The sequence below is a fragment of the Apus apus genome, chromosome 7 (assembly GCF_020740795.1).
Source record: "Apus apus isolate bApuApu2 chromosome 7, bApuApu2.pri.cur, whole genome shotgun sequence".
Lineage (NCBI taxonomy): Eukaryota > Metazoa > Chordata > Aves > Apodiformes > Apodidae > Apus > Apus apus.
Genome location: NC_067288.1, coordinates 29,037,744 through 29,052,385, shown reverse-complemented (window position 1 = coordinate 29,052,385; position 14,642 = coordinate 29,037,744). Strand labels below are relative to the sequence as shown.

The following is a 14,642-nucleotide window of genomic DNA, read 5'->3' as shown; positions in this document are numbered from 1 at the left end:
TTCCTAATGGAAAATATGAAGGAAGGAGAGGGTAGCTTTGCAAGAGATTTATATTAAGAGGCGTGTAAAATATTTACAGAGTAAAAAAGGGGGAAAGAAATCCCCATAGCCATGAAAGAGTGAAACCTCAATTTCCAGTAGTCCTTGTATATTGTGTCTTCAGCTAGGAGAGCAACTATTTTATTCTGTATTTTGAACAAATATCCTTTGATGTTATTGGATGGCCCCATGTCAGCATAAATCTGACCAGTTTATCAGTAGATAAGGCTCAAAAGTTGTGTAAAACCCAAGTGCAGTAAGATGGAAAGCAAAGATTGGGCAGCCACCTTTTATTTTCCATTGCAGCAAACTACAAGCCCTGTGCAATACAGGCCCTTAGGAGCTGGGGCAAGTGCTTTACTTGAGTAAATCTCAAAAAAACCGACCCCCCAGTCTCTGTCTTTATGCCAAAGGAGTGTTTTTTCCTTTAGCATATTCCAGTTGATTGTTTTTGCTGTTCAGCTGCCTGCAAAGGTTTCTTTTAAGCTGTGTAGTATGATGGAAGACAGCTGGGTCTAGCCACTACTTTGTTGAATATAACAGTATTTTGTTTCCTTGGATCATTTCCTGCTCCTGCAATCGAATGAAAAAGATAAGTCCTGGATCAAGTCTGGAAAAATAAACTTTAATTTGCAGGCTGAAATGCAGCAAGCCCCATACTGCAGGCAGTTAAAAATAATAGCATTCTGTAATGTGACTTGGCTACCCTTGCAAGGTAAGATCAGTAATTTTTTTTTTAACATGGCTATTTCTTGGTTTAGACTATGAAATTTTTTATTATGGTGACAATGCTTTGGAAGAGTCTTAGTATTTGTAATCCCAGACTTTTCTTTGTAGAAAGGTAATGACTACAAGCATCTGTTCAGCATGAGTTTATAAGCAACTCTATTACACTGTTTTCTATGAACAGTCCAAGCTTTCTAGACTGGAATACATTTTATTAGTACATCATCATCTAGGATATACTGCAAAATCAACAGAGGGCCACCATAACATGGAAAATACCATAAAGGTCTTTTTCATGAGCTACCTCAGTGTTCATATTACATTATAATAAAAGATTGTAAAAAAGTATTGCAGAATAAACTAGGCAGAGGTTTCTAGGGCTTCTCCTGTAAAAAAGTTGAATTTGTATTTGAAAACTTTTAAATATATCCAGAAAACAAAGGCATACTCACACTCATCTGTGTATCTTCATGTCATTCCATCCATCCTAGGGCAGCAGATGTTAACACATCCAATTGTGTGTCATCTTTTTAAAATCTTGAATTGTTTGCAGTTTATAGGAGTCACCTTAACATTTTAGCATCTAACAAGATTATTTAGGATTTTAATCTCTCAGTATTTAGTGCCAAACAATTTATTTTTACAATCTTAGTTTCCCTTTCCCCTTGCCTCTGAACCTTATCTCCAGTCAAGTGCCTTCAAATAAGGATATGCTGTATAAGAACCAGTTAAAAAAAGAGAATGTTATTTTTTAAAGCTCTGTAAGTTTTCTATCTCTGGAAGACAGGTAATTTCCCAACCTTTTTTAACAGTGCCCAGCCACTTTCACTTTCCACCTTTCCCTCTCCAACCACAAAAACTCTGATCTAGTCATCTCAGATGCGTATCATTATTTTTTTTTTATTTCATATATACAATCTTAACAAAGCATCAAAGCCAAATGATTTCCTTTCCCCACATGTCAGTGAGCTCCAAGTACAAAGGAACTGTTATAAGATCACTGCTAAGTTCCAAATCCACCCAAACAGATATGTATGTTAGAGGACTTTACTCTTGAAAGTACGAAATTATTTTCATTACACACTCCCCCTTGTTTTGAAGTATTTGTCACACCTATTTACACTTTCCCCATTTAACACCTATGCAACAAGATACAAATTAGACCATTCAAACATGTCTAGTAAGTTCATTTCCTTCCAAACACACTAAACAAGGTTACAAGACCCTTTTCTTGTGCTTCAAGTTGCACCGAGCAGTATAGAACTGGATAAGGAGAATAAACCACATCAATTACCCAAAGACTAAATATGAAGCATTACTTCCCAAGTTACAAAAATACACAACTTCTGATGAAATTTGCTAGTTAATATACATTTACTCCAGAAGATGAATACAAATAAACTTTATTTAAAAAAAAAAAAAAAGCTAATAATACAATAGGCATGTCTGAGACCTAGAGTTGTGTTAAAACCACTACTGTGTACTGTAGGCATCATTTGGGAACTATACAAATTGGTATTTCTAAAAGGCAGTATCACTGTTCTCCAGCATAAAAGTTACTAAGTTCCATGTTCATGGTTTGTTCATTCAAGTTGAGACACCTTACACTGAACAAAAAAAAAAAACAAAAACAACCCAAAACTAAACAACCAGAAATAATATGATCCAGTAGCTTCAAAAACAAACAGCTGTTTCTTCCAGGTAGTTTTGATGCAGATCAGAACAAGAGGTGTATGCAAATCCCTAATATTTACAGCCAAAATACAGTATCACTCTACAATTTTCTTATAAAACAGTAGGTAAGGAGTTGACGTAGATGAGGATGTGGGAGAAAGAGAATTCAGAAAGTCCTTTTCTTCCGTCACCTTCACTTCAGAATCATCAAAAAGCAGCCACTTCCCTTCGTACTCCTTGAGGCTCTGCAGCAGGCACAGGGCCTGGTTTTCATGTCCACTGGAGGTGACCCCGCTCTGCTCCCTGGGGGCCGCGCCGCACTCCGCGCTGCCGGCACTGCTGCTGGCCTCGGGATTCCTGCTTTCAGGAACCACGTTGAGAAACTTCTCAGGGTTGGCTGGTTTGTTGTTGTACAGGTCACAGTCAGGCTTGCTCTTCTGCCCCCCAAGGAGTCCGACAGCTTCCATGTTCTTTTTGTTCAGAACTTTCCCCGGCTGCGCGTTCCCGTTGACTCTAAAAGAGACCTCGCCGTCGTCATATTCTTCAGCAACAGTTCGAGCCTCCTCCTCATTCAGTGGTTCTGGTTTAACCATTTCACACATTTGGTCAGTGATGAAGTTTTCCCTATCTAGCTCCAGGCTACTGAGATCTGTGATTTTGACAGAAGCTGTGTAGTGTCCACTGCTGATGGTGATGCCGCTGTGCATGACCACCGCAAACAGGCCGTAGGTGTCATTGGTCGGCTTCGTGCTCCATTCTTCTAGGGACAGTTTGAGAGGCGTCAGTAAGGGAGTGTTTATCTTGGACAGTCCACCATAGCAATCAAACCTTTAGAAGAAAAACAAAATTAGACCTCTTGCCATGACTGCTCACAATAAATACTGCTTTAAGTGGCCCATATATTGTGTCTATATTCTTCTCCTTCTATTAAAAAGACACGGGTGATCAGAACACGAGAAGCTGCACACTTCTCAATTTGCTCGTTGTGAGCGTGTCCCTGTTCAGTAAAAGCATGTTTACAACTATGTATATTGTTAAATCTCACAGCCTAATAACTATGTATTTTAGCTATTTAAGAGACTCCCTTCTTCTGAAGTATTGACTGAAGTTACTTTTTAAATAGTGACAATCAGAGGAGTTAACCTCGTTCAGTTATCACTCTTGCTTCTATTCACGAATACTTCCACTGCTTCCCAGACACCATCCTGCTTTCCAGATGAAAAAAAACCAACCCTTAGCAAAAAACTTAAGCATCCAGGGTTGAAGTAAGCAGGGTTGGTTTGTTTCTTTCTTTTCCAAAACCTTTGAAAGAGTCATTTATTAAATAAAGGAATACAAATCTGTTTTACTTTCAAATAGCTCTAAGGTCACTCAAAAACTGAGGAATGTTTCTCAGATCCCCTTGGTGCATTGGTCATGTGTTACCAGTTGTGATACAAGGCTTACCTAAGGATGATTAAGTTCCTACCACTTTCTTGTTACTAGGCATTCTTCATTAACTGTCCTAGGTGACTCATTTCTTCAAACCATTACCTAGCTGATATACTTTGGTAAAGCATCTCGTGTTCCATAAATATTTAGCGTTTCGTTCATAGTGCACAAATTTACATGCTCTTTCATTACAATAAGGATCTTCTCAAGAGTCAAAGAAAACAAGTATTGGGACTTTGACATTACATTAGCCTCCTTGAGTGACTCTGATCTTACATGGTTTACATACTGCATCAGCCCAGTCTAACCCCTTTATTTAATGATGTGGTAAGATGTCCTGATAGGTTTCAGTGATGAGTCAGCCTGGCTCAGCTGTTTGGGTGTTGCAGGGAAAGATACAAACCCTGTAAAACTTTCAGTTCCATTCAACTTTCACATAAGAAAGAACATCTACCTTTGATCCAAGGACACTGTAGATCTGGCACAGCAGTATAAGCATAATTGCAGTGACAGATCACTACTTTTGTTTTACTGGGTTTAGTTTTGATTCCACTGTGCTTCCAAACATTCCACAGCCATAAGCCCTTATGAACATCAATACATTCACACACAGATGTCCTCAGTCACTCAAGCCTCATTAATTGAAATCTCCATAAACTTACCATAAACATTGGACTACACCAAAAGAAACACAAAAGAGCATATAATCAGAAATAATAAAGCTTAAATCTTCTGAAAATCCCTATTATTAGCAGCCAGAAATAGAGATATTCAGAAGAATGTCAAGAAACAAACTGCTTGCTGATACTCTAGATCAGAAATCCAGTTCCACTCAAGCACACTAAGACAACCATATTAACACAAAACATTAAAAAAACCAGGCTCTACCTTTTTTTTCTGAATGAGATCCAGCATCACAAAGATTTGGAGAGGAGGAAATAAGAGAGGAAATCTTTTCGTATTAGCTTTTTGTTCTTCTTAATAAGAATCTGAAGACAGAAAAATTGCAAGCCAAGTACTCTGCCTCCTCTGACTGATGCACAGAATGTTCATAGACAACAAGTGTGATTTCTGCAACTGCACCTTCTGAGGCCCTTAGTGGAACTTCACCCACTGTACTGAATAAATACCTCAAGTTATTATAGACCCTTTGAGACTTAAGGTGTTTTACTGCAATGCTTGTAACACAAAGATGTGAAATACTCCAAAGAAAGATTTCTGATTGCCTAAGCACTGCTTTCACTAATTAACAAATATGACTGTTAAGAAACTAGAAGTATTTTAAATAAAACACAGTAAAAATCACCTGCTCTTACCTGATATCAGATCTCAAGACAAAAACCTAATTTTCCCACCAACTGTTAAATTTAAATAGTGGAAATGCTTAATTAGATGTTACCAATTACACATTTCTTAATAGCTTCCCAGTCTGAGCACACACAGCCCAGCAGTTTTCCCCCCCCACCCACTTGCCACAGAGAACTACTGAATCCCAGGCAAGTACATTTTCACACTGGCTGCTTTATTTAAAACAACACTTTGCAAGCCAGCATCTAGAAAAGATAAAGCAAATCCCTACTAACTGCAAATATTTACATTACCCTTCCTCCCTGCCTCATTTCTCTTCATCGATTTAAAACTCAGTCATAAAACTCAGTAGAGCACAACTGAGAAGCAGACAAGGTTTCAAAGTTTTTATTGGAACCAAAAGAAGTTGTCTCATGATTCTTAAAACCTCAGCTTAAGGCCAGCAAAAATCAGTTATTACTTTTAGGGTAAACTATTGCAGTGTCACCTATGGAGTATTTTTTACAATAAATGTTAAAAGTTTACAGGAGTCAACTGGGGGAAGCTCCATCAAAGCTCATTGTTCAAAAACCACTGTAAGAGAAACTCCAGATACTATGGAGAAAGCCAGTGCTTTGGGCTACCAGCCTAAGCTCTTCCCCACTTGCTCTGCAGTTGTGCTTTATTACTCCAAATTAAGGTGTTTGGAAATGACATGACTTTGTCCAAGATAAAACGCCCAACCCAAAAACTGGGGAACAACCTTCTAAGCACTTTCAGCTTCATCACTGACTCCAGTTCTACATTGGATTATTCCACTCTGAATTCCTTAATCTGTGGCTGCTAGCACTTGGCAGAAAATGTATGTCATGATTCAGAGGACACACAAGGAGCACCACTAGAGGGTGGATTCAGCCTGACGTGGATAGAGATGTATTTTGGATCAAGGACCTGAAGACTGCCAGGACAGAAGAGGTAAGCAAGCACTTCCTCACAGAATCAAGTAGCAAATGTAGGAGCAAACCAAAGATAATACTGAAGTTTCCTTTCAGGTGGACACGTTGGGTTTGTATTTTTTAGAACAGCCTATAATCCTACCAGGATACCATCTGACATCAAGGGCTACTCAACAATAACAAGACAGTTTTTACAAGTGTGCAGCTTTTTCTCTGCCTTGTGACAGTCAAATGTTTTCAGAACAGTGAGAAGACCATTTTGCATGTTATGATCCTAGACTTGTATGAAGTTAGCAGACATTACAAAGACAGGGGAAGTTTCCTTTCTACTTTGTCAGGAACAGACACTCCAAAAACCAGATACTAGTGCAGTGAGAATTGTAGTTTCAACAATCTCAGCAAACTACCTGTAAAAGGATGTTAATAGAATTATTGACAACAGTTATTTTAAGATCTCATTGATACTGACCACAGTTATCAGCACTCATTTACAGAGCATCCTCTGACAAATCATTTTCAGGGGGGTGGACTAGATGACCTTTAAAGGTCCCTTCCAACACAATGGATTCTACCATTCTATGAAATGTTACTAAAATGGTATAGTTGCTCTCAAAAATGCAGTTAATGGTGTGACACCTTCCTAAAGGATCTGGAGGAATATTTTAATAGTTTTAAGAAGTTTCTCCTGTCATTTGGAATAATTTACATCTCAGTGCAGAAACAGTTTACTGCAAAATGCTGCACATAAAGTGTCAGTGTGTTGTGTCATTTGTGTAAGGTCCTGTAGGGACCAGTTTTTCCCTTTTTTTTCCCTCCATTCCCAGAGAAAATCCCTAAATTCCTAAGTATGAAAAAAGATAAAAAACACTCTGATAAGAATCTCTTAAAAAAAAAAAATAGGGATTTCTACAGTATATAATATCAAACTGATTGTTTAGCAGCTGAACACCAATGACATGGATATTATTGTCTTTTTAAAGGATTTGTTTTTTTTTTCTGTAATGTGTGTTAGCTCTTCAAAGTGTTTCTCTCCTGGTTTGTTGATTTTCTGAATGTTAGTACTTATTATTCAGTTGGAAACCAAAGTACTACCAGCTATGACCAGAAAATTCAGATTTGTTCTCATTACTTAGTCTGCTAAAGCACTTAAACCTGCCTCTAAAGTCAGAGGTGCTATGAAAAGTAAACAACATTTAAAGACATATCAGGCTGTTGTAAGAATACAGATAAATCCCTTTTTTGTTGAGAAATCTCCTGAAAGTCTATTTTCCTGGAGGTAATTTCTGCCCCTAGCTGAACCCTTTTTTGTTGAGAAATCTCCTGAAAGTCTATTTTCCTGGAGGTAATTTCTGCCCCTAGCTGTAACAACAAAAAGCTCTTACGAAACCAGGGGCTGCATCCCACTGATTTCAGTTCGTTTCCATCTAGAAATCTGTTTTTGGAAGAAGTTACAAAACATTTCCATCTCTTCTGATAAGATGTCCCTTCCACCAGCACATGGTTTCATAACAGGGTCAATCTGCAATACTCACTCTAGGCCACTAGCAGCAAAGCACTTCAAGTGAATTGTTATCACTTCAGGCATTTTATCGAACAAAAGGCTGCGTTCTGCTTCTGTGTAATGATGACAGTTCTCACAGAAATATTTATCCTCTCCCACAATCCTTTCCACTGATGCAAACTGTGAAATTGCCCATTTAAGAGTCTTTGTTTCCGTTTTTGGCTCTGGAGAAACTAGAAAAGAGAATCATTACGTTCACAGATAAGCAATTATTTACATTTCCAAGGCATCCCACCAGAGTAACAACAAAACAAAATATGCCCAGTGAAGACGTGTTCAGAAACACTGTAAAGAACATTCAGTATCTAGAAAATGTATTCAGATCTTTACATCATTTCATGAAGTGATGAAAATATCACTAATGGGTATTACTACTTAAAATCATCCACAGTTTTCCCACAACTTGTCTTCAGATCATCCAATGCATCCAGTTTCCAGACATTATTACATGTATTTGAGACCAGAATGTAATTTATTAAGGCAAACTTCCCAAGTAACCTCCAAGTTCCCTTTCACTTGCTACATTTTGCCTCCCCTGACACCTTCCCACTGCTGACAGGATCACCTCCTCTAGGAAGCATTTTCCATATGGAAACCACCACAGACACTACCCTAAAGTCCCTCAGCAAAAAAGGGGAGGGCAAAGATAGTAAAAGCTGCTCCAAATTAAGTCTATTTGAACTCTTAATTTCTTTAAAATTCAGCATTTTACAATGCCATGCTTCCTTTTGAAAATAGCTAAAAACTATGTATAGATCACTAACATTTGTGAAAGATACCACAGAGGACTAATATTTACAAATACAAAACAAACATTGTTAAGGTAATGACAGTCTAAAATACTGAAAAAATAGTTTTTATAGTAAATTTTTTTAAAAATGCTAGTTTTGTGTTTATTTTTGAGGGGGAAAAATGCAGGTATTTCTTCTAAAATGAAGAAAAAGGATTTCTTAGCCATGAAAAAGACCCAAATCAAAAAATACCCATTTATTGGAAGGGAAACATATGTAAGTGAAGGCTTGTAAGCAGTCTGTGTTATGTGTGTTAAGACTTGAAACAATTTTCATACTGTTTGGATCTGTCAACATGATCAGAGCTGTGTTTCCAAAGTCTAAAGTTAATCAGGACAAGAGATAACAGAACAGCCTCTGATTTTCACCAGCACAAACAGGAGCATGTTCCTCGATAACCACAGCACTGTCCTTCCTCAATGGCTGGCTGAACAGAGACACATCCACCACAACTGGCAGAATTACTTACTTTCAGAACTCTCTTCAGTTTTAGAAAGTTCATCTTCTTGCACTGGGACACTGATGTCCTGAAAATCTTCTCTCCTTTCAGTAAAGCACTCACACTCCAAGCATCTTGTTCTCAGAACTAACTGGCCCTGGAACAGCTTCTCCACCAGTTCAAAAACAGCCAGTTCTGTACCTACAGAAAATATAAACCAGATGACTTATCAGGATGCATTTTATTCAAATGACACTTCAGGACCTGGCTGTCCTTCTTGGAAATCCAAAGGATTATGGACATGGCTTTCTAGAGATTCCAGATAGGAATAAAAAACCAAAAAAACCACACACACAAAAGAGCTGCTTAACACAGAAAAATGTGAAAACTGCATTTCTCTTGGCCCTCAAACTTTAATTTCTCTTTGAAGATTAGGTTGTTTTATGCTTGAAGTGTGACAGTGTCACATTCTGGAAAGTCTGTGTTTGTCACCCTTCTCAGCACAGGGTGTCAAGGCTCCTCAAGGAGCCCCATACTTGGGGTTTTGCCTGGTTTCTATTTATTCTCAGCCCTCCAATACTTTCTCAATTTGTTGGACAATTTTACTCAAATCTGCTGAAGAAATACAGATCTCAAAAGCTTCTGCATTCCTTCAGATTTTTCTAAAACTTGGTGGGTGGATCAGAAAGCAAGTTCCAAATGAGTAAGTCCTGAATTCCTACCCAAGCCTTTCCCTCAGAGAAATCTTGTCTCATTGACATGAACAAAATCCATATATAAATAAAATACATCCAGTGTCTTTCCCAGTTCTTGGGAAAGTTGGAAATATGGAAGGACTATGGAATAGGGAGGGAAGGAGAGGATTTTGTTTGTAAAGACTTGGGACACACAGCAATAGCCAACAGGGTATGAGTCAGTTTGCTCATGACAGTGATCTTCCTGTACATCTTGAATCCACTTGCTATTTCCATGGATGGCAAAACTTAGTGATAATATAAACCTGGTAATATTCTGCCTTTTTTTGATATTGAACAATGGTTACAATAATATTAGAGAAAAACCTTTAAGATCTCAGCTAAAAAGAACAAGTTATACAAATAATCACAAACATGTATAAAAATAAACTCTTTCATAAAAATATTTTTCCATTCCTCAACATGTAATTTTGGACCTAGTGCTCTGCTGGCTCTGCAGTCTGGAGGCTGACTTCCCATGCATTGTAATTTCTTATATCAATTTGTTCACCAACCTTCCTTTTTTGGTTCTTTCCCAGTTCCTTTTTCATGGTGGCTTTCCACAGGAGATGCTGGTTCCCGATATTCTTCTTTAATATTGTTACCATTGTCATATTTTAGAGAGGACTCTTCAAGCTCACAGTCACCACATTCTTTCCCTGGGTCTTTGGATCCCAAGTTTGTACTTAACTTTCCTAGACTATAGAATTTAGACAGAATACTGGGCTGTTTGCATGGAGTTTTTAACCAGTTTAACCTAATCCGTGACTTCTTCTGCGTGGGCTTGGTGCCCTCATTTTCACTGGAACACTTGGCAATGGCTTCCACTGCATTGTCCAGCTTTTCTCCTGTGGCTTTCCTCTTTGACCTGGTTTGTCTTTGATTTTCCTCTGCTGCAATTTGCTCTTTTGACACTTTGGATTTTTTCTTTGCGTTGCCACCCTCAGCATCACTTTTCCTCTTCCCGTTCCCTTTGAGCAGCTTGTCTTCAGCCCCTTCTCCAGCCTGGCCACTTAGCACGTTCTCCTCCTCCTCCTCAGCAGGGTTGGCAGTTCCATTGCTCTCAGGATGCTGATGGATTTTTTCCTCCACCTTCACTGCAGGCTCTTCCACGGGCAGTTTGTTCAGTTCTTCCTTCTTCAGCAGCTGACAGGTTTCCTGAATGTTCCCCAGGATGCACTGCAGAACCTCCTGGGCATCATGCTGCAAGTAGCCTTCATACATAGGGTTCAGCTCTCTAGGAAAAGCAAATGAGCAAAGCAATGAAGACCAGTTATTCTTTGCTAACTGGCTAATGTGACTTGAGATTTAAATGAGGGAGTTCAGATGTAAAAGCAGGGGAGGATCCTCCCCAGGCCTCAAGAAAAGTCTTCTCTGACACAGAGAGCCCTGGGGAGGTTCCTTATCAGGATCTATACTGGTATTAAACTGCCTTACCCATTTAAACACATACCCAGATGCAACCCAGGCCCATGAGAACACCTTCATCCCCAAGGCTAAGGACTGCTTGAAACCCACAGCTGGATTTAAGTTAAATTCTTACCAAATGAAAATTTACTTTCAAGTTTATGAAACTAACTGTCAATACGAAAAACTTCCTCTAAAGATACCCCCAAATTTAAGACCATCTTCCTCCTGCAAGTCTCTAAAGCTGTGCTGTACAGTGACCTCAAAACTCCAGGTAAAAACCTCTGATAAAGTGCTGAAGACCACTGGTACCTAAGGGTGTTCAGCAGCCTTCGTGGCTGGGTAGCAAGTTCATCTGTGTATTTCTCTGGGTTGAGGAGGAAGCTGGCTTGAAGCTGCTCCACTGAAAGAATCAAGGAATGCAAACTGCAGATGAGTTCATAACTTGCCAGTGGATCTTCTTTACAATTTCCCTGCAATAAGAATATAAAAAGAAGAAAAATACTTGCAAGTTTGGTCTGCAACAAGTTAAGACCTTTTCTCTCCTGCCCTCAGTCTTCCAGGAGAGATCTGACATATATTTTTTGTCTGATACGGGAAACACGTGTGTTTCAGACAATATATTAATCTTTTGCCAGCAGAAGACAAATATGAAGCCAGATTATCCATTCTTTAAAAAAACCCAACCCATCTTTGCCCAAACTCCAACTTCCATTCACCCAAAGTACTGGATCATCATTAACTTCATGTCAGAAACATGGCAAGACACCTTCTCAAATTTCTTCTGTTAAACTAAGACTTGTGCTTATGAGTTTAGAGATACCCTGAATGCCCAAGCTGGAACACAAGTTAAAAAATAATAATTTATCTTTCCCTGATACAGCACTGTAGAAAATAATACTGCAAAACTTCTTAAAACCAGAACAAATCCCAGTTAAATTTGCATCACACTCCTGACATGCAGCCTTGCACAGTTACAGTGATGGAAGGTGCAGTGAGACCTGTTACCTTCTCTGCTTTTTGCTCTCCTTCATCCTTCAAAGATTCTTTCTTCTTTGAAATGATACTGTATAAGTGTTTCACTCCAGTTTTAAAACCAGGACAAAAATATAAGACCTGAAAGCAACAGTTTAAAACAAGAAAATAAGTGGTACAGTAAGTTACTGTGAGTACGTGACTGCATTTCCAGTCAAACCAGCCCTCATCTCCCAAGGCTGCTGCACAGCATGTGGAGATCATAGAATCACACAATGGTTTGGGTTGGAAGGGACCTAGAAGATCATCTAGTTCCAACCCCCCTGCATGGGCAGGGACACCTCCCACCAGCCCAGGTTGCTCCAAGCCCCATCCAACCTGCCCTTCAACACTGCCAGGGATGGGGCAGCCACAGCTTCCCTGGGCAACCTGGGCCAAGGTCTCACCCCCCCTCACACTTAAGAATTTCTTCCTAATGTCTCACCCATATCTCCCCTCTTCCAGTTTTGATCCATTCCCCCTTGTCCTCTCACTACAAGCCCTTGTAAAAAAAGACCCTCCCCAGCTTTCCTGGAGCCCCTTCACAGCAGGGAGGTGCCCAGAGTCTGCAAACTGAAAAGTTACCCAATCAAGGCACCCTGCAGTGCACACATTTCCTGCAATGTCTTCGTTTTACCCCCACTCTAATTAGATTCCCTTCATGCAGACACTTCCTATGGAATATCAAATGGTGAATCTCATCTTAACCAGACGGAAACTGCATTTCTGAGGCCCCCGACCTTACCTGGAGAACACTGTTGAGGTAACACGTGTTACCCAGATTGTTCAGGCCCACAAAAGGCAACATCTTGTCTTTTTTCTCACAGCTAAGGAGCACAGGGGGCTGTGCTGCAGGCACCACCTGATCACTGCTGAACAGAGGAAACGGGGGTAAGAAACACTTGTTGAAAATAACTCCTGCTATGCACAGTGATACTGTGCCACACTGACAGGACACAATCACACGTTTCAAGTCTCCAACACGTTTGTAACTAACCATGATTAAACACTGATTTCCCATTTACATTTCCTCACTAGCTGCAATGGAACCAGCTGGGGGGTTTGCTCAGGGCTTGAAACAGCCTCATGAACATCACTGTGCAGCACAATCCATTCTGTTACTTGCAGCACAAACAGCCTTTAAAACTCAGTCTTTTTAATTACAATCCACTTTGCACAACCCCATATTCAAATATACTTTTAAACAATCCAGCATTGGAGCCACCACCTTGTGTTAAGGTCAAATAAGGCAACTTTTTCAAGTTATGAAGAAGTGTCTGCCAGCCAGCTGCACTGCCACAGCATAGCAAAGTTTTTATGGAAGCAAATGGTGATAAAAACCCATGGGAATGGTTGGGTTTGATTGACCTGGCTTGAGCGGTTTTTCAGCACGTGTTTGGGAGGACCCTGATGCAGGAACACACCCGCGCAGAGCGCTGGGGCAGGGCTGTGCCTCCCCAGCACCAAACCTGACCCTCGTGCCGCTCCCGGGCCACCAGAAACGCCAGCCCGGAGCAAAACGGTACCTACACTTCAGCCCCTCGAAACTCCGAGCCCTTCTGCTCATTTTCCTGGGACTCGGCGAAATCGAGCGCCCTTTTCGCTTCTTTCTTTTGGAAGAGCTTCAGCGAGAGCCTGTTCTTCTTGGCGGGGCTCCCTCGGGCCGGCCCGCTGCTGTCACTCGGCAGGACCCCGGGCATCTTTCCCGGCGGGCGGCGGCGGGGAGGGGGCGGCCGGCCCGCCCGCGGAGCTGCGCCCGCCGCTCACACCTGCCGGACACCAACACGCCGCGCCATTTACCGGGAGCGCGGGAAGGCGCGCGGCCCCGGGCCTCCCGCCCCGGGCTCCCGCAGCCGCCTCCCCCCCCCCCCCCAGCAGCGCGGCCCGCGCCTCCCGCCCGGCCCCGGCCCCCCCGCTCCCGCCCGCCCCGGGAGGCCGCTCGCCGGCCCGGCCGGCCCCGGGGGCGGCCCGAGGAGCGGCGCGGGACGCTCCCCCCGCTCACCGCCACGGCGCGACCCGGCCCGGCCCGCCGCCCGCCCGTTGCCATGGAGACCGCGGGGCGCCCCGCGCCGCTCGCCCCGCCGCGGGAAACTTGGCGCGTTTTCCGCGCCGCCAGGACCCTCGCCCTCACCCCTCCTCGCGCCCCGGCACTCGCGGCCGCCCGCCTGAAGCGCCGGAGCGGAAGGCGCTGCCGGCGCCCGCCAGAACCGCAGGGCCATAATAAACACCGGCGGCCCGTCCCCCACCGGCTTGCGGCGGCCGAGCGACGCCTCCGCACGGCCCTCGCCGGGCAGCGCGGGCCCCGAGCCTCCGCCACCGCCGCCAGGCACCGTGGCGGGCAGCCCGCGGGGGTCCTCGCTCTCCGCGCGCGGGCGCTGCTAACGGCGCGGGCCGAGGGCTCGGGCGAGGGGAGGCGGCCGGGCTGAACCATCCCGCCCGGACCCCCCCGCGGCCGCGGCGCCTTGGTACGGCCCTGGCCCCGCCCCCCCCGCCGGCTCCGCCAATCAGAGCCAGGCGCGCGCGGGGCGGCGGGGGCGTCGCTCGGGCGCCTGAGGGGGCGGCGGAGCCGGGGGGAGCGGCGGG

At 42.7% G+C, this 14,642-nt stretch overlaps 1 protein-coding gene across 3 annotated transcripts; it reads right to left on the bottom strand.

Moving 5' to 3' along the window:
* Positions 1-2,178: 2,178 nt before the first annotated feature.
* Positions 2,179-14,155, bottom strand: USP1 (ubiquitin specific peptidase 1). Of its 3 annotated transcripts, none has more exons than XM_051624495.1 (9): positions 14,062-14,155; positions 13,590-13,828; positions 12,805-12,931; positions 12,054-12,161; positions 11,358-11,518; positions 10,154-10,875; positions 8,935-9,105; positions 7,646-7,847; positions 2,179-3,267 (listed from the first exon to the last, which is right to left on the bottom strand). In XM_051624495.1, exons 2-9 carry the CDS (start codon positions 13,757-13,759, stop codon positions 2,535-2,537), a joined length of 2,394 nt encoding a protein of 797 aa, XP_051480455.1. In that variant the 5' UTR covers positions 13,760-13,828; positions 14,062-14,155; the 3' UTR covers positions 2,179-2,534. The 3 variants fall into 3 exon arrangements, with proteins under 3 accessions (XP_051480455.1, XP_051480459.1, XP_051480458.1); XM_051624499.1 differs by having other exon boundaries at positions 12,805-12,928; positions 14,062-14,154; XM_051624498.1 differs by lacking the exon at positions 14,062-14,155 and having other exon boundaries at positions 13,590-13,879.
* Between the last annotated feature and the right edge of the window lie 487 nt (positions 14,156-14,642).

Excerpts from the sequence above, each read along its gene's own strand:
- USP1 (XM_051624495.1), bottom strand. The coding sequence starts at position 13,759 with ATGCCCGGGGTCCTGCCGAGTGACAGCAGCGGGCCGGCCCGAGGGAGC. Across the intron at positions 11,519-12,053 it reads GAGAGCAAAAAGCAGAGAAG|GGAAATTGTAAAGAAGATCC; the intron begins GTAACAGGTCTC and ends TTCTTATTGCAG. Across the intron at positions 10,876-11,357 it reads AGGCTGCTGAACACCCTTAG|AGAGCTGAACCCTATGTATG; the intron begins GTACCAGTGGTC and ends TGCTTTTCCTAG.